Source organism: Thunnus maccoyii, chromosome 19 (assembly GCF_910596095.1).
Source record: "Thunnus maccoyii chromosome 19, fThuMac1.1, whole genome shotgun sequence".
NCBI lineage: Eukaryota > Metazoa > Chordata > Actinopteri > Scombriformes > Scombridae > Thunnus > Thunnus maccoyii.
The window spans coordinates 10392189-10411945 of record NC_056551.1 but is presented as its reverse complement, the minus strand read 5'-3'; the positions used below and the strand labels follow the sequence as shown (position 1 = coordinate 10411945).

At 37.9% G+C, this 19757-nt stretch overlaps 1 protein-coding gene across 1 annotated transcript; it reads left to right on the top strand.

Annotated features, from left to right (window-relative positions):
- The first annotated feature begins 1969 nt into the window (after positions 1–1969).
- slc26a1 (solute carrier family 26 member 1) lies at positions 1970–17671 on the top strand. Its single transcript, XM_042396213.1, has 8 exons — positions 1970–2405; positions 9866–10343; positions 10647–10853; positions 11706–11952; positions 12413–12644; positions 13067–13250; positions 13859–14146; positions 14433–17671. The coding sequence occupies exons 1-8, from the start codon at positions 2332–2334 to the stop codon at positions 15012–15014; spliced, it is 2292 nt and encodes a 763-aa protein (XP_042252147.1). The 5' UTR covers positions 1970–2331; the 3' UTR covers positions 15015–17671.
- Positions 17672–19757: the final 2086 nt, after the last annotated feature.

The window sequence follows — 19757 nt, the reverse complement described above, 5'->3', positions numbered from 1 at the left end:
AGTTCCTATCTGTGCTCAGAGAAGGTCAGACACATTAGTTTTCCCAACATACGAAGCCAAGACCTGAAGGATAATTTTCTTTAATAGCTCAACACCTGTGAAACACACAGACAGGCCTACTTGAAATGTGAAATGTCACTATGCAAGGTGCAAGGTGTTGCCTCACCAGCTGCATCTGTGAACCCTTTTCTCTTATATCTGATAACAACATTTTTCTACAGTCACATGAGAAGGATGTTTTTTGTTTCTTGGTTGGAATCCATTGCAGAAAAATGACTTTTTTGTGCAAGACACACATTTTAAAACCAAAGCACCGAAGAAGCATTATCAAATGGCCTTGCTCCAAATTACATCAAGGACTTATTGACCCCCTATGTGCCTGGCTGTTCACTTAGATTGGTGGATGGGGCTCTGCTGGTTATTCCTAGGTCTCAGCTAGTGACCAAAGGTGACTGGGCCTTTGCTGTTAGAACACGCAAACTGTGGAACAGTCTGCCTATAGAGATCAGACAGCCAACATATTTAGTGTCTCTTAAATCTCTTCTTAAAACAGCAATACAACAATATGTTGCTGTTTTATTATCTGGAAAGCTTTTATGAATGTTTGATATGTCGCTGTTTGTAATCCCACTTCTGAGAGTCTATATCTTTGTGTAAATTCATTTTATTCTCCTCTGTTATATGATGAGTGTTTTTCTTTTGTTTTTAAATTGCTGTTTTTTAATTTTGTTTATTATATTAAGTTTATTATTATAATATTATTGTGTAGTATTATTGTATAATTTGTTGTTGCTGTACCTTTGAAATACTGTATCATATCCTATTATCTTATAAAGTAAGATTTATGATGTCGTTATCACGCTTGATTGAAAGCATTGCACCAGTCACTTTAAACCCTTGACCTTTCTCTTTGACTCCATCATATTCACACCCTATTGATCAATTCTGGCTGTGAATTTGCTAAATTGCTTCACACTAGATTTGTTTGAATTCTGCCTGCCTGAGTTCAGCTCTTTAGGAAAATCAACACTCTGAATATCAACTTAAAATGTGCCCAAAGTTTACTAGACACAGACCAAAAATAAAGATATGCACAATATTACAGAGACAGTGTCAGCATGTTAAAAAAGACAGTTATAAGGAGAGTTTAAGTGCTTTTGTGTACTATGTAAACTTAATGTATTTAAATAAACCAGTAAAGCCTGTTCTATGTAACAGTAATGGTTACCTGTGCATGTGCAAAATAAATAGATAAATTAACAGATAAATAAATCTGTTTACAAAAATAAACAGACATCAGGCTACAGTTAAACTGATAAAACGATATATATACAGTTAACGTTATTCGGTGTTATTGTTGGGGGGGGGGGGGGTCTGGAGCTTTATGCATTACAGTTATGCATTACGTTGATGAAAACAAGTCACACAAGTTCTAGATGAGAGCCAATCAGCTTCTTATATGTTAATATTTGAATTGCAGTGTTTGCTTAATACACAAACCAGTAGCATTGTTCAGAGCTGTTTTACCTGCCAAAAAGTTGTGTTTGTTTAAGCCGGAGTTGGAAGTGCTCCATGTTTACCACTCATCAAGTCCTCTAAAGGTAAAACAGTGTCACTCTTTTAAGTGATAAGCTTAAGTCCATCAAAACTGAACATGTAAACAAAACACCACGTTTAATTTTGATGGACTTGCGTAGGTGGAGCTCTTCTCTATCTTTGTTGATATGAATATTCAAACCCTCTCCTGTCAACCACTCCAACATCAGGAGGGAGAAAGCATCTTTGAGTACTATTAATGTGTCGCTTTTTGTGTTTTATGATACACCACTATGTAAACAGATATAACAATATATTACTGAGACATTATGGATACCTCTAAATGCATCAATTCCTGTGCACAAGTAGATTTTCAAGGGAAGGGTCTGAACACACTCCTGATCAAAGCTTTTATTAAACAGATATGTGCAGTTTTTTGTTAAGAAACATCCTTTTGACCCACTATTACCATCAATTAATCATGAAACATATACATATTCATCTCTTTTTGTACATATTAATCTTTTTTTCTTTTTTTTTACTTAAACTGAGCGGATGTCATCTATACACACACGCATCAGCAGGGGCTTAATCACCATGGTAACCATCATCCACAGCCCTCCCTCCTGCATCTCGCTCCCCTCCCCCTGCACTCGGCTCCAGTCAGCGTGCAGGGAGAGGGGGGGGGGGAGTGCCACTCCCATCATGCTTTGCAAAAGGAAGCAGGAAGAAGCCTGAAGCAGTCACTGAGCAGCAGAGTAGACGTTGGTATACAGGAAAACAGACTGATGTTGGATGAGGAGGCACCAGTCAGGGAGGTATGGCCAATGTTGCCTCCAGGACTCATTCAAGCGGCTCCTTCTCTCTGGGTGAGTCTTCTCTTATCTGACTTGTTTCTTACAATAGAAAAGAAAAGCAGAAATGACATCCTGATATCATAATAGACGGGTGATGCAGCTCGTAGACGGTGGAGCAGACATGCAGACAGATGGATGCTGCCGGTGGATTTAAAGGGGCAGTGCAGTAATCCCCTCAGACGGGATGGGATGAGAGGTTTTTGCAGTATGGTGAGGGGTCAACAAAGATGACAAGACAGGCAGAAACTCCTAACATCTTGTGATTGTTGCTTGCAAGCTTTTTGTCAGCAAGAGGTCTTGTTGTGGTCTTGTTTCAGGCTTGTTGCGCAGGGATGTGGTCATGTTACAGAACCAAACACACACACAAACACACACACATACACACACACACACACACACATACCAAAAACAGACACACAAACCTCTACATTGATGTTTCTGTGGTGTGCTACAAATTTGACTCCAGTCCTCATTGTGACGGAAGTAAACGTCTTTACGCCAACACTGACAATGATGCCATTCAGTCGTGGATATAATGCAGACAGGAATACACCCACCCATGCATACACACAGACCTACTTTTGTCTCAGACACTAAATTCGAGCCCCATTATCACTGTTTGAGAGATGTTTTATGACCAATTTTATTTAATTCTGAAACTCTTATTTTGTTATTAGAGATAAACAAATTATTAGTTTTGTTGATGTCATGTTCACATTTACTTTATCCCCACACACATTACAAGTGTTTATCTTTTAAATGTTACATATAAACCCTGAATTACAACAGCGGCAGATACAAAAATATACCATAGAATAACAAAATATAACAGATGACATTTTTGGTTTCCTGCCCGGTCATAAGTGACCGTACACACCATGTCCCCAACAAGGCCTAAAACCAAAGTGTGTCAAAAAGATTCCACACACCCCCATATGCTGAAAGGACGGGACAAACAGTACCAGTGTTCATGTACATTTATCCCACTTACTACAAACTGTGCAAAACTTGTATTGCTGCCAAGTTTAGACTGTAGATTGTTTTCCTACACCAAGCAGTCATTGCAGTTCTTTATTTTTTATGAAGCACAAAAATAAACATGCTGAGACTTGTTTGAAGCTACCTTGAAGCAGATAATCCCCAGTGGACATCACTGATGCCTTTATTTTTGTCAGTGTTGTGCAATTCTTGTGTGGTAATATTAGATTAGGCAGACTTTTTAAATCAGTCTGAACTTGCAACTGTATTATTTTGCAATGATAACTTCACTGTGACCATGAGAACTGCACAAGTTTTGACTCGATTGATTTTGATTGATTTTCATACAAGAGAAAAATTATTAGTCAGGAAAACTTGCAAAACCCAAATTCCTACGTATGTAATGCTCTGCAAAATGGTTAGCAGTTATATAAAACAGAAAGTAAGATTTAGCTAGGTTATCATTATAATCATCAACAAATTGTGCTAGTATGAGAATACAACAAAAAGTAATTGAATTACTTTTATTTATGTTAAAACTTACTGTGCAGGTCACATTTTAATACATGCATGCTTAACCTACATGATAAATAAGATATAATCTAACATATAGATGTAGAACAGGATCATAACATTAAAGAAAACAACAATTTTGCTTATGTGTTATTTTTAACCTGCATGTGTGTTAGGTTTCATTGAACCCGGCAGGTACACAACATTGTTTGTTCCACTTTTTAAACACACACAACGCTTAACCCATTTGACATGAGTGTACTTAAGAGAAAATACAGTTATAGGTTGTTTCCCACGCAGGTCATACTGTTGCACCTCAGGTGAGCCTTATCTCATGTTTGCTGTGTAATTCATGCTGTCTGTAGGATGTATTTAAACAGTATGCTGACATACGAGTCTGTGCTCATTTTCACTTTGCAAACACAGCAGGACAGATAAACACTGTGATCCAGTAAAAAATTGACTTGATTTAACCTGTTGCCCAGAACTGCCCTCTTCACACCCACAAATTTACTTTTCAGTTAATGCAAATGATGACAAGACCCACCCACTCTCAGTGATCAAGCCAATAGGGAACAGTTTGAGGGTGAGCAAAGGGCTGCTCTTATCTCACTATTTATCCAGCAGAGATCACACTCACATCTCCTGCTGTGGGACATCAGAGAGAGAGAGAGAGAGAGAGAGAGAGAGAGAGAGAGAGAGAGAGAGACATAGAGAGCAGAAAAGAGAGAGAGCGACACAGGCAGAAAGTGAGAAGAAGTTTAGACAGTCAGCAGACAGCTGGTTTAAATACGACACATCAGACCTCTGGTCTTGTTTGGCAGTGACTCTGCAGGTGAGTACATAATCATAACTTTACTAACTGGAACAGCATGTTCTTAAAATTTGGATTTTGGAAGCAGAGGAGCTTTAGATGTGCAAAAAATGATGCTTTCAATATTTGTTTTTTTTTCCTATTCTATCCGGAAATTTAGGAAAGCATCTGGATAATAGCTCTGTAATATCGCCAGAGGTGGGAAATAATTAGTGATGCTATGTTGCTTCTGAGTCAGCACAGTTTTAATTATCTGATAACCTGCAAGTGAAATGATGTGCACATACAGTATACACATTGTTTCAAAAGTAATTTAAAGAATATATTTGAATGTCAGGTAAGTCTTTTAATGAAATATTTGGAGCGTATCTACAATACTGATTCTCCTTTGCATGAGTATTATATTAACAATTTCTGGACAGGAATTCCCTCTTACAATTCGAAAGAGGTGTTGCCTGGTCCACATGAGACCTTTCACAATTAAGAACATGGAACTAAGTAACTATTTCTCATAGTATGGTCTTCCAAAGAGCAACTTCTGTCTATGTAAATCATTTTCAACGTTTTCAAATTGGTCACTTGACTAGCTCTGCAAGTCCAGTTAAACTTGGAGATTCTGATAATGATTTGCATCTTCTCAAAACCAACCTGTTATCTAAATCATTGTCACCTGCAAAGCAAAGTTGATGTTGGAAGAATCAGGCTCTTGTTGACTGCTGTACAAATTTAGTAGCCTTTTCTTTCATCATGGAGTGGTGAAACTATTACTGTTCACAGTTACATCATGTTGTGTCTTTATTAGTGTCTTTTACAACTGAAACTCTACTGGGGACAATAGACTGTTTCAGTAGTGTAGCATTTATTGAACACTCTGCATGTGAATGAGTCACAAATTTAGTCATAAAATCATCAAGGCACTTAAATACTGTATGTTTCAGGATTAAAAAAATTTAATTATATATATTTTGATAGTTTTGATTTTTACATATCTGCGAATCCCTATAAAACACAATAATTTTCCTGTTAATTGTCCTTTATAGACATTGTCACCGCAGGGATAAATTTGACAAAATCAAGGAAAATTACTGATTCTGATGCAGTGATCTAGGGAAAAAAAGATTCTGTTGATGTGACATTGAAGACCTTAAATTACTTGATGTAAATTGGTGAAAAAAATACATGAAATATCAGCTAGATGTTGTCTCAAAAGCTCAGTATCAGTCACTCATCTACCTTCTGTCATTTTGCTGTGATGTCAGTATCCTAATAAGTTATTTCCACCTCTTCTAGACTTTTAACGACTAGTTGGAAAAGACTTCAATATACATGAAAGGCGAGCTCCACCCTCAAAGGAAGCTTTCAGGTCATTTCTAAGCACTGGCGGGGCGCTTTTATACCACATGATTAAAGGCGGAGCGGATTGATTTGAAACAGTCACAGCAACAGATTTAATCAATTGTTTTCAGCGCTGATGAAGGTTGACACTGAAGTAAATTTAATCTTTTGCTTCCAAGAGGTCCTCAGTGTGACTCCTCTCATGCTCAGCAATTTATCAGGTGTCTGTGTTTCTCCACTCGAAAGAAAACCTTGTTTCATTGGACAGTTTTTATCTGTTGGCGGGACTGTTGAACACAAATGCGAGATAGTTCTTGCTCTCTTTTTGTAAGATGTTTTTCCTTTTTATGTGTTGAGCCTCAAAGCTATATAGGCTCATAATTTGTCTCCTTCATCTTCTATCTGTTAAAGACATCAGGAGACATTCATGTAAACACAAACCAGGCTCTGTATTAGTTTGTTTTAAAGGGACATTTTCATGCAAAAGTAACATTTATTGTTCTGCAAAGTTATGCTACTAAGAAGCATCGTCAGTGCATAACTAGTTATATTTCTGTCTCAAGAAGTGTAAATAAACTTAAATATGGTTGTTATGTTCATGTAAATAATCATATAATCATAATAATAATATTTATCTGCTCATTATCCCTCTGCCATATCAGTCTGTGAGAGTTGCCAGCGCTGCCACAGGAAGTCTAAATCACAGCACATACCAGTGTTGTGGTGATGGCAGATGCAGATTACACGTCATTTGTGTTTTAGGGTTTCTTTGACAGGGTTATCTCAGCTGAAAACAACTACTGTAACCTTGTGAGAAAGGCTTTCTGTGAACCCTGTGATAACATGCGTCATTCATGAGTGTCATAAATATGTTTCATGAAGTGTAATCTAAACAGGTAGTGTCAGTTATGGCTTTTAAAGCCCAATTGCTGTAATTTCCTGTGGAAACCCATTAAAACATAATTTAGACCATCATGTAATGCTACAAACGTAGGATACATCACAGCCCTATAATTTAATCTACAGAAAAAAAAATCTTGGCTACTTTAAAGCAGCTGTAATTTATGTTTTTTTATATTAACAATGTATCAAATATCAATGTGTAATGTCAGAGGTGTCATTTGTAGTGATGAATCTACAGAGAAGTATCACCCGACTCTGCAGTTCCCTTCGGCTTTGCGGAGCTTTAATGAGTTTCAGTTCATCATTTCGCTGCAACTTTACTGTTCTAGTTCACTATCACCGCTCTCATAGTATTCAGCCACAGTGGGCAGCTGTGTTCAGGGAAAAAAAACCCTCTAAAAACAACCATTGTACACTACCTTCTCAGCACCAAACGGCAAACAGACACAATTAGCTGTAGACTAGCTGGTAGTGAAGCATTTAGCAGCTAAAGAGCCAGATATTTCCCACAGGAGTTGATAGTATTGAGATTTTATGTCAATTAATTTTGACAATTTCAGTATGCAAAGATAAGTAATTAATAGCAGAGCACATTTTGAGAGAAGTTGCAATGGCCACTTACTGTACTTGCAAGGTAACAATGCCAGGAGTCCTATGCCATGCTAGTGGCTCTGTGAGGCTGTATTTAGGCACCGCAATGCTTTGAGCTAAATGTGGTTTATGACCAAATTTCTGTAAAACTAACGACATTCCCATCAGCCTCAGCTGTACTTTGTTTTGTGTTAATAAGAAAATGTTAGCATGCTAACATGTTAAACTAAAATGGTAAAAATGATATCTGCTATATATTAGCATGTTAGCACACTGTCAGGGTGGTGTGAGAGGAAAAGTCAGGGGAACACCAAAGTCATTAGGACTTATCATCTGGGAACCATGAATATTTGTGTAAAATGTTGTTCTTATCTATTAAGTAGGTTTTTATATAATTCTTAACATAAATGAAAACTTTGACCTGCTGGTGGCACTAGATGGAAATCTATTCTCTGGGAATTATGAATTTTTATACAAAATTTCATGGTAATCAATCCAATAGTTGTTAAGTGGTGGAGTAGCGTTGCCATTCCTACAGCCCCGCTGCTAGTGTGGCTAAAATGTTGCAAAGTCAGCATGCTTTTCCATTTTTAGAGATTTCTCTTTCCTGTAAGCAGCACTAATATTACTAAGGTCTATACATGGACATTTTCTTAGCTCTCCAATCGCTCTGGCATACCTTTATAATGACCTTGTCCTTTCTCAACCTCAGCCCACATATCAGACCACTACATAAACACATTGGTATAGATAACTAACAAGAGGTGCTGCACACAGTCAATATTATGAATGGTGCAAATATCAATACATGAAATATCAGTTCAGGTGAAGGACTGGCTTGAGAACTTAAAAGACAAAAGAATCTGAGGCATTCATCTTTTAAACCAGAGCTAACTGAATTTTTAAGGACATGGCTGATAAACCTTTTAGCGCACTAACTTTATAGTCTGTATCTCTTATCTATACTGTATTCAAATCTGCGTATATGATGAAATTTGTATGAGACAGGCCATAATCATGAGCCAAGCCCAAATGGCCTAACAATTATAAAAAATGTACATTTACAGCATAGATGATTGCAGTGGATTACATTCCTACGAGTAGCAGGATCTGTTCCAAATTGTCTTAGTCACTGACTAACCGGTGTTCTGTGAAAAGGAGCTAATTAACCCCAGGCCAACTCTTAGTCCTTTACCAAGAAAGACTGCACATCCTTCATTGTTGCATAACCGTTCATTGAAGTTTAACACAATGGTTGTGTTGTGTTTTATTTGTACATTGGGTTAGATAGCCATTCACCGTACCACTCCTTTATTCTGTAATCCTTATCATTCACTGATTCAAGAATGAGTTACTAAGCAACCAATGGTCTGTGTAAAGGAGATCACAATATCTCATCATAAAGCAAAGAGTCCGTTAATGTCAGCAAAATTTATTTTTCACTAGATCTGTGAGGAATCCATAAAAGATTGAACTGTAAATTTTGACCCTGTATTTTCAGTGGGAAGGTTGACCTTTTTTCACTTTTTGTGCTAGAATTTTTAACAGAATTCAGTCAACCTGTAGACCTGCCAGGTTAGACAGAATTAGAATTAGTTAAATTCAAATTAAAGTAATTTTAGTTAGGCAGAAAAATAGTTTAACGGTCCACTGTGGAGTTTTTGAAAACTAGTAGCACTATGAAGCAATATTTGTAGGAGTGGGTCTCCATTTTGTTTGTATTGCACGAGGATGCACATTCTCATGCAAGCACATGGGTGACTCGATACACATTGCTGCCCACGGTTTCGCACTATTTCATTGATCCAACAGTTGGTGGTGGTAACACGCAAAGAAGCATCGCAATACACACTTGCAAAGGCAGGGAAGAAGACTGCAAGCTAGTGAACATGGATGTAAACAATGTAGAATTGAAAATATTTATTGATTTTCAAAGTGATATTCAAAGTTTAAGGAAGGAAATACATTCAACACATTTGTTAGATCTAAAGGATGCACACAATGCCTTTTGATAAGAAACACTGAATGTAAACATAACTTTTGTTTGTTTACAAAAAACACTTTACGGTACCTGTAATGTGGACAGTCAAGACTTAATTTATTCTGCTATTTTACACTTTCACGTTAGCATCAGTCTCTTCATAGCCATACAGTAGCCAGTTTCCATAGCCGATTTCAAATAGACCACAGTTAACATAAGTGTCAAAGTGACTTTACTATACAGTATCTCATCTATTGACTGAAATCATCTCCACTGATATTCACTGTATGCATCTGTCTGTCACTGTGTGTCTCCCTCTCCCCTTTCCCACTTTATTTCCCCTTTATGATGACCAAGGAGCACAGCTGACCATCTTATCCTCCACCCCTCCCTCTTCATATCACCGTGCTGCTTCCTCCACCTTCCTGAGACCATGGAGGAGGTTACCAAGGTCACAGAAACCACCCCACAACCTCTCCTGGAACGGCGGGTTCGCCAGCGACAGCCCACAGTATCAGTCCTCAAATCCAAGCTGAAGCAGAGTGTGACTTGCTCTGTGCCCAGAGTCCGATCCACCCTGTCTGGGTTCTTCCCTGTGGTGCGCTGGCTACCTAAATACAAGCTCAGAGAGTATGTCTGGGGTGATGTGATGTCCGGAGTCATTGTGGGTATCATCTTGGTACCGCAGGCCATAGCCTACTGCCTGCTGGCTGGAGTTGAGCCCATCTATGGCTTATACACCTCATTTTACGCCAACATCATCTACTTCATCATGGGGACGTCCAGGCATGTTTCTGTGGGGATCTTTAGCCTCATGAGCCTCATGGTTGGACAGGTAATGAATGAATCATAAGTTGGAAATGAAATACTCAAGTCCAAGCAGATCAGTGTCTTTTATTCTGGTAAATAAAAAATAACAGTTTAAATAAAAAAAATATTTTATTCATAATTTATAAAGATTTATTAAATGTATCATTAATGATTATTATAAAATGAGAATTACGCATTATTAACCATGCATAAGACAAGAGGATAAACAAAGAAAAAGTATATTTTTAAAACAGTTTTAACCAGTAATACTTTATAACAACCTGGAGCTCTGTAATTCTTAGGTTTTACTATTTCTGCGTACCTGCAGGTGGTGGATAGGGAGGTGTTCCTGGCTGGTTTTGACCTCAGTGAAGATGTGTCAGCTTCTGGTCCTGATGTGTTAAATGGTTCATTGGGCATCAACCTCACAGAAGGTAAACTGCATAGTGTGGAGCTAATGGGCCTGCAGTGCGGGAAGGAGTGTTACGCCATCAGCATCGCTGCTGCCATTACATTCTTGGCTGGTATCTATCAGGTAAAGGAACAGTTGCTACTGGACAACTTTATATTTGAATGAATGTGGTGCTGTTAAATTGATAGACGAATTTCATAGTTATTGATGGTTCAATTATTATTCGGTCAAGTTCTCAGATTTCTGGCTACCTAAACTCACTTTCCAGTTGCCACCAATGCACCTGAAACCAGACTCAGCCAGTATCAGCCAACTGCAGTGAAAGAAAAGTCAGCCAAAGCAGTTTATGATGAAGCCTTACCGCTACAGTTTCTGTGGTACAGCAGGATGAAGATGATGATGATGATTGCATGATAAAGTCATGAAAACATGTCTCCCCAGAGTTACATATGTAACACAAGTGGCTCTATGAGGTTGCACATACAGCAGGCACAGTAATTCAGTGAGCTAAATGCTAATGTCAGCATGCTAACATGCTCATAATGACAATACTAGCAGATAATTACCATGATCACTATCTTAGTATAGTGTGTTAGCACGCTGACATTTGCTAAATTAGCACTTAACAAAAGGTAAAGGTTGTGCTGATGGGTAGGCTATTACTTATTGGACAAAGTGAAATTTTTAACTGATGATGGCACTAGATGAAAATTCATTGTATGGGAACATGAATATCTGTACCAAATGTCATGGCAATCCATCCAATAATTATTGAGACATTTCATTCTGAATCAAAAATGTCGATTAGCTGGTGGCAGTAGAAGAAAAGAATGTCTGTACAAAACTTTATGCCAATCTGTTAGATGTTGAGATTATTTAATTTGATAAGTGACTCACTTTTTCATCCATCTTCTCCCTCCCTTCTTCACCCTCTTCCTCTCCCTGCCCTCCTCTGCCTCCCAATTACCTCACCAGGTCATGATGGCCCTGTTTCAGCTAGGCTTCGTCTCTGTGTACCTTTCATCTCCCATGCTGGATGGTTTTGCCACGGGAGCCTCTTTCACCATCCTGACCGTGCAGGCTAAATACTTGCTGGGTCTAAAGATTCCTCGTCACCAGGGCTATGGCACAGTTGTCGTCACCTGGTTCAACATCTTCGCCAACATTCAAAATACCAACCTTTGTGACCTCATCACTAGCACTATCTGTATCTCTGTTTTAGGTAAATAAGATAAGATAATAAGATAAGACATACTTTATTGTACCTGAGGGGAAATTTGACTTGGGCAATAGTGCTACATACAGCTGCAATCAACCCTTAATACAATATGTAACCAACAAACAGTACAGTGGTACATCAAAGACACAATAATAATTTACATACAACAAAAGAGAAAAGATATGTAAAATATTGCACATGGCCAGAGAGGTAAAAGATATAAATACCTAAACATTATGAAATGAAATGAGGAATGAAATCATGGAAACCATAAAACCATAAATGCATTAATAAAGGCATTTCTACTTTGGATTCCAAAATGTATTCAATTAACCATATTTATGATTCTGCATTCCATAAATACAAGACATTTGCTGTGTTTAATGATTCCCTTGAGTATGATGTACAGTACTCTGAGACAACTCTTACTTTAATATGGAATAACACTCATTTTGAATTATAGTGGCAGGGAAAGAGATCCAAGAGCGCTACAAGGATCGTCTAAAGATTCCTCTGCCAACTGAGCTGATCGTAGTGGCCGGATCTACACTGGCCAGCCATTATGGGATGCTGAACAGCCGTTACAGCTCCAGTGTTTCCGGTCATATCCCCACAGGATTCATCCCTCCCCAGGTGCCAAACTTTAGTCTGATGTCACGAGTGGCACTGGATGCCATCCCTCTAGCTGTCATTAGGTAATGTACAACCAATTTCACACTCAATTTGCTTGCTTACACATGTCTCTTATCTGGGATGTTACAGATGCAATTTAGTCGCTGGATTACTGGGCGGCAGGAATAAATGCCCTCGTTGTCCAGACAGATCTGATCATCTTGCCAAAATACACAAAACTTCGGACACTGTCCTCCTTATTGTTTTCTTGCAAATAAAAGCAAAGTGGATCATTTGATTGATGGTAACCACTCTTCAAATTTCACCATATATAGCTTTGTTGAAACACGTGAATTTGTCCATGCAAGAGAACAATTGAGTCTGATCACCCAAAATGCACATTCACATCAGCTCTGAAAAGGTCTGCACATGTTTTTATGAGGGCAAAGGTTAATTCACAATCTCAACTGATCAACAAAATGTCATCTTATCTTTATCTATCTAGTTTTGCCTTCACGGTGTCGCTATCTGAGATGTTTGCTAAGAAAAATGGCTACACAGTTCGTCCCAACCAGGAGATGCTAGCCATCGGCTTCTGTAACATCATCCCCTCCTTCTTCCACTGTTTCACCACCAGTGCAGCTCTGGCAAAAACCATGGTGAAGGACTCAACTGGTTGCCAGACACAGGTGAATTTCTAACTTTAGAAAATGGTCAAAACCATTTTTTAACTATTGGTCCAATAATTTTCTTGGTTTTGACTATTTAGACAGATGGTGCTTTTGAAGCATCAATGTGACCTTTTTGTTGAAACCACCTACCATTTCCTATGAAGTTATGTAATTTACTATAGATCTTTGTTACTCCCAGTTTGCAATAGACTTATGAGTTGACAACACTGTCTCATGCTTACAAAGATCTGGAGAAATGCTCTTACTACCTTCATTTGCTGAATGATTAATCATATGGTTAATATGCCAATGACAACAAATGGGAAGCGCCACGCATTGTGCTTCTACGAAGTTTGTCCTGTCAAAAGCAGGTGGAAAAGGTTCTGAATGAGGCAAATACTGATTTCATATTCTTGAAGTTGCAAGTTATAACTTCCTTTGTGCAAAAACAGTTTCTAGAAACAGCACTTAAGTCTGTCTTGAGGTCACATGCAAGGCCTCAGCATTCAGAGCAATGAAACAAAGTATTTTATCAATTCATGTTAACTTTGTAGACAGTGTTCACTAAAGTCTCTCTCTTTCATCCTGTGTTTCTGTTTTTCTTCATTTCTCTGCTCCTCCATCAGGTATCGAGTCTGATCAGCGCCCTGGTTGTCCTTCTCGTCCTCCTCTTCTTCGCACCTTTCTTCCACGCTCTCCAGAAGTGTGTTCTTGCTTGTATCATCATTGTCAGCCTTCGCGGGGCACTGAGGAAGTTCATGGACATCCCGGCTAAGTGGCGCGCCAGCCGGAATGACGCTATTGTTTGGCTGGTGGCCATGTCAGCCACAGCTCTGATCAGTGTGGAGCTGGGCCTCCTGGTCGGAATCGTCTTCTCCATGATCTGCATTATCTTCAAGACCCAGAACCCTAAGGTGAGTGACTTGATGCTGATAATGGAATGAAAGCTGATACAAATGACAATATTTTGAAATTTAAAAAAAGGACATTTTGTGCTAATCCCATTTTTAAATGTGACCAAATTTTCTGAATGCCCACCATTTCATTGCTGTTAGGGTAGAAAATCATGAAAATTTGCAGATTTTGCAAACCAGAACCTCCACCATATCAACCATACTGACTTGCTGATATCTAATATGTCATGAAAGGCTAACACGTTCTACTTTAGTGACCTCATCATCTCATCTAATCTGATGTCAGGTTTCTCTCCTCGGCCGGGCCAGTGACACTGATCTTTATGAGGACATGGAGGAGTACAAGAACCTCATGCCACCACCTAGGGTTCAGGTTTTCCGCTTCCAGGCTCCTCTCTACTACGCCAACAAGGAGTCCTTCCTCAAATCCCTCTACAAAACTGTGGGAGTTGAACCTTTCTTGGAGATGACTAAGAGGAGAAAGGCAGAGAAGAAGGCCAAAGAGATGTCCGCACAGCAGGCCAAGGCAAACGGGGATAAAACCAACGGAGAGGTTGTTGTAGGACTCGTTCCAAGAGAACTTGATTTCCACACGATTGTTTTAGACTGCTCTGCCATCCCTTTCATAGACTCTACAGGCATGGCCACGTTTAAGGGGCTGGTCAATGAATATAAAGAGATCGGGGTAAGCGTGCTCTTCGCCAGCTGTAACACCTCAGTTATTGATACCCTGCAGAAGGGACAGTTCTTTGGGAAGAACGACAAAGACATGAGCAGCCTACTGTTTCATACAGTTCATGCTGCAGTTCTTCATGCAAACAGTATGCCTTCAGCAGCAGAGAGCAAGTCAGAAGACTCCATGGTGTAGAGCAGCTGGAAGAAGGGAATAGAGAAAATATTGTGATGTGTTCCATTTCTTCTTGTCCTTTCTTATGTAATCCTAAAGGAAATTTGGGTACAGTATGCTATCTTGCCAGCTGTAACAATGCTGCATCAGGTAGCATTGAGGTTGCCTTTTAGGAAGCTTTGTTCAAGAAAATACAGGGTACCAAAAGTGTCCCATTAGGAAGAGTATCTTGAGAATTTTTGTAATGTTTTGTATTAAATACCCAAACCAGAAAAAAACCTGATCTACCCAAAAAGCCTTCTTGAAAGCTGTTTAAAATTTAAAGAGCAATTCCACTACTGCAAAGAGTGTCATTTCATAAGACTGTGCTATCTATGTAGTAGAAAGCTGCATTTATTTTTATAATTTGTGCCCTACCGGAGAATAAAAGGCTGTGGCGTTCCCTATTGCTCTCAAGGGGGAAATCCTACAACAAACAGGATCTATTGCATGCAACGCCTTCCAAGGCTTCTCTCAGGCCAATCATTTTATCTGTACATAAACTGCAGCTGCCCTTTCCTCCTCCATACGTCCTCAAACTCCAACTAGATTCATTTAAGCTGCTCAGATTATCTGATTTCATAATAATATAACTAGTTTTTTAGTACTCATATCAGTTTTTCACTCATCACTAGCGTGAAAACACTATTGCGGACTGCTTTTTTCAAGACACCCTTCTACCCTTCCTCAGAGGTAGGCCTATAAAAAAATAAGGAAGCACAATACCCATAAAAGTCAAACATTTTAATTTATGGCCTATATATACCTATATACCCCATATTTCTTGGTCGACTCAGTTTTCATATTTGTTACACCTTTTGTTGCTATGTAGTTCAGTTTCAATGTCAGATAATAATAAAGGAAAGGAGAGATGATTGTTTTAAGTTGGTTGCATTATAAACTTGTTTGCTTAGCAGTTGGACTGAAGTTTATATTAGGGCTGCTCCATCTCTAATTGACCGTGCCAGTTGTGGTCACTTCTCCCACCTCCTCTCAACATCTTTCCTCTCTTCCTTTCCTCATTTCCTCTAACTAACATCCTGGCTGAACACAAGTCCTAGTGAGGAAGGAAAGGGATTTAGCAGGAGGAAAGACTAAAGGAACGCACACATAACTCTATACCCCGGAGAGCTATTGTGGCTTATTTTTAATCACTAAATCTGAAGGTTTCACAGAGTCTGATATTAAGTGACCCTGAAGACTTTTCAGGGGGAACTGCCCATGATCTTTAGCATGAGTAACATCAGTAAATGAGGTCCAATAAATGTAAATACAGGAGGCATTTTCATATGCATTTAATCTGTACATGCTTGCTAATTTAGTGCTTTATTGCACAGTTGTTTTGTATGAATGTTATTAGTCACAAATGTGTTTTCTTTCATTTCCAAATTAGTTTGTGTTCAGACAATTAAAGCTGTTTATATCTGGGTTTCTCATATAACACAATATCAAAAGCAGAGCGTAATGTGATGAAAGTTGTTTCAACATCAATCCTTTAGACAAAATCCAGAATGGCTCTACTCCAGGAGTCCAGAGTCCAGACATCGAGACTATTACCTTGGACCTGAAAATCATTTCTCAAAGGAAAGTTAAACGTTTCCTGACTTACAGAGAAAGTGCTTGTGCGTGGCGGGGAGAAACACTTTATGTGTCCTCACGAGAACAGTGTGCTTTTTCAGTCTCAATCTGAAAGCAGGGTTCATTACAACATACTTGTACTCTTGCCCTGTACTCTAGTCACCTAACAGGAACAGATTTATGATCTGTTCTCATAAAAATAAAGGATTTACACATCTGAAATCTCTTCTCGGGTGCAGGATGAAAGCAAGACATCATTTGGTGCTTCTGAAATTTATATTTTTATTGAAAAAACTGAAGGCAGCAGGTGATGCCACATATTCGATTAAATGCATCACTGCCATTGGTTTTTTAAATCAAATATTTTGTGACTGGCAAGAATAAGAGCAGACGTAGCCTCTTTGTTAAATCACGCTTTTCTTTATGTATTGTGCAAAATGTGAAATCTAGACTGAAATAATTTAACTTTTGTTACTAATATATGTAATCTTTCAAAAAGGATGTATTTTTACTTCCATGTGAACATGTTCATGTCAAGACATGTCTCATTTGTCAATTTAAAAAATGGCCATTTTGTATTTTCATATACTTGTCATTTTTCCATGCATTAATTTAACTGGAATTGTGATAGTCATTACTGAGCATTAACTTTTTTAGAGGAAGTCTGTCTGACATTCATTTTTGACATAGTGTTGACATTCAACATCCATATATATACACTGCCTTAATGCCAACTACTTGAATTAAATTAAAGTTTTTAGTGAAAAGATCGTGTCTGTGACTGTATTATTGCCTTTAGAAAGAGACATTTATCATGGGAACACCCATTAATGACAACTCTTACTTATTTTGCTAAAAGTATATTAAAGCTGCACTAATCAATATTTTTATAATAACAAAATATCAAATAACTATCTGTGATATGAAAAGGGTCGCTCATAGTGACCAACTATAAATTAATTATCACCTGACTCTGCAATTCCCTTCACCTTTATGGTGCATTTTAGTGTCTTTCAGCTCATTGTTTTGGTTTTATGACCAACAACTTTACTGTTTTAGTTTCAAATGACATGAAAAATACAGCAACAATCTGTTTTTCCAGAAATAATAATAATGAAAATAATTTTAAAAAATGTCTTTATAATTTGTCCATGAGCAGCAAATACAAATTTCCTTTCACCTTCATTGTACTGGAGGGTGCAGCAGAAGTCTCAGAAGCAGATATCTCTGAACATCAGCATATAAAATCAAAATATTTGCATGTTTAGATACCACACAAATGTTTTTGGGGTTTTTTTTTTTGTGATTTGAGTGGACTGACCCTTTAAATTAAAAAAAAAAAGCATTTAAAAATAAAACAATCAATGGCAAAAAGCAAAGACACGGCTACATTCGTATATTAATTTGTAAAAGATAAGCAGGATATTGAACAGTTTTCCAGTCAACTACATTTTAAAAATGAAGTCCTCAAAATGAAAAGTTGATTGTTTCCCAAAATGATGATTAAACAGCTTTACCAGGTACCACTGTGCTGCTGTGTCAGACATTATGCTGTACACAAATATCCATTATTCCACAAGGTAATATACTCATGGCTATTATTTTCTAAGATAATAATTATACTTACTGACACTTACAGTATGTCTTGTTCTATGCTCAGTCATTCTGAATGACAGCACTGCAACAGGATTTAATGTGACATCCTCTCCCAAAAACAGGCAGACACATGCTTACACTGACTTCATGTAATTATTCATAGAACAGTTAGACATTCAAGTATATTTTAGGGGCCTTTCTTTTACTTATTAACTGTAAACATGCTAAGAGTAAGCGGTTTGTCTGGACAAAGATTGTCAATGATTAAATGTGTTTACATGTATGAGCCATGCACGTGTCACAGCTACCATTTGATCTACAGTATATACACATATTCTTACTGCAACAAAACTAGCAACAGTGAAAAACAAATAGTGGTTTACAAAATTACAATCATGTACAATGAATTCGGTTAAAACGTGGGCTCACATTTATTTTAACTATGTACACGTGTATCTATCCCAAACCTGATTAAAAGCTTACTAAGCTCATAAAGTTTCATACCACAAGTACAAACTGACCTTTGTGACACCACCCTAAGTTTCAAAATGTTCAAATGGTATCTTTGCAACAGGTATTGCAAAATTTAACAACAATAATCATGTTGATCATATATAAACCCTTAAAGGATTTATTTTATGATGACAGTTCGTGTTTCAGAAGGCTCATCTCTTTATCTTTATGGTTCTTGAAACAGAATACCTCAGAACTTGGCATCGGTTCCACATGTAGAAATTTCCAGTTATGCTATCGTAGTTAAAACAGTCATACAGCATTTCAGCTCCAACAGTCCAGTTCTTAGTTACTTTTTCAAATGTTTACATGCTTAAACCTGCAATAGCTGATTTTTTGGCCACATGGAGGCAGTAAAAGCAGTCTGTAAACACAACACTGATGATACCAACTTTTAATTGAAAAAAATAGAAAAGCTGTGGGACGTAAAACAAAAACAATGAATTAAAAGATGCTATAAAGCTCATCAGAGCTGCAGGGGGACTGCAGAGTCAGTTGATAAACTCTTTACAGATTCATCACTACCCAAGACACCTTGTCATGTGATCCATTCTTAATATTCAAATATTGATTATAGCCACTTTAAATTTCCTTGTAAACCCAATTCTAAGCCAACTGCAAATTCCTTTGTCAGACATCTTTTGCACAAATATTAATTACTGCACAGGGTGATGCAGTGATTGAATATATGTTTCAAACACAATTATATTTATAAAGCCACAGGGCAAAATCCAGTCATTTTGGATGACAGCACTGCCATCAGAAAGGACTGAAATCACAAGATGAGGAACATTTTGGGCACTTTTTTCTACATAAATATGAAGAAACTGAAGAAACTGAGATGTGCAGACTGGCACTTCAGGCCCCTGAGACTGACAGCGTGAACACACAATATGACCTGTGACCCACTGAGTCATCAGAGGGCCTTTGTATTTAACAAGCATGTAATTTTCAAACAGCTAATTGAAGTGATCCACTTGAGTGAACAGAAAAACCCCACTCTTTCTTGTAAATGGGCAACTTCTGAAGCAACGCTGC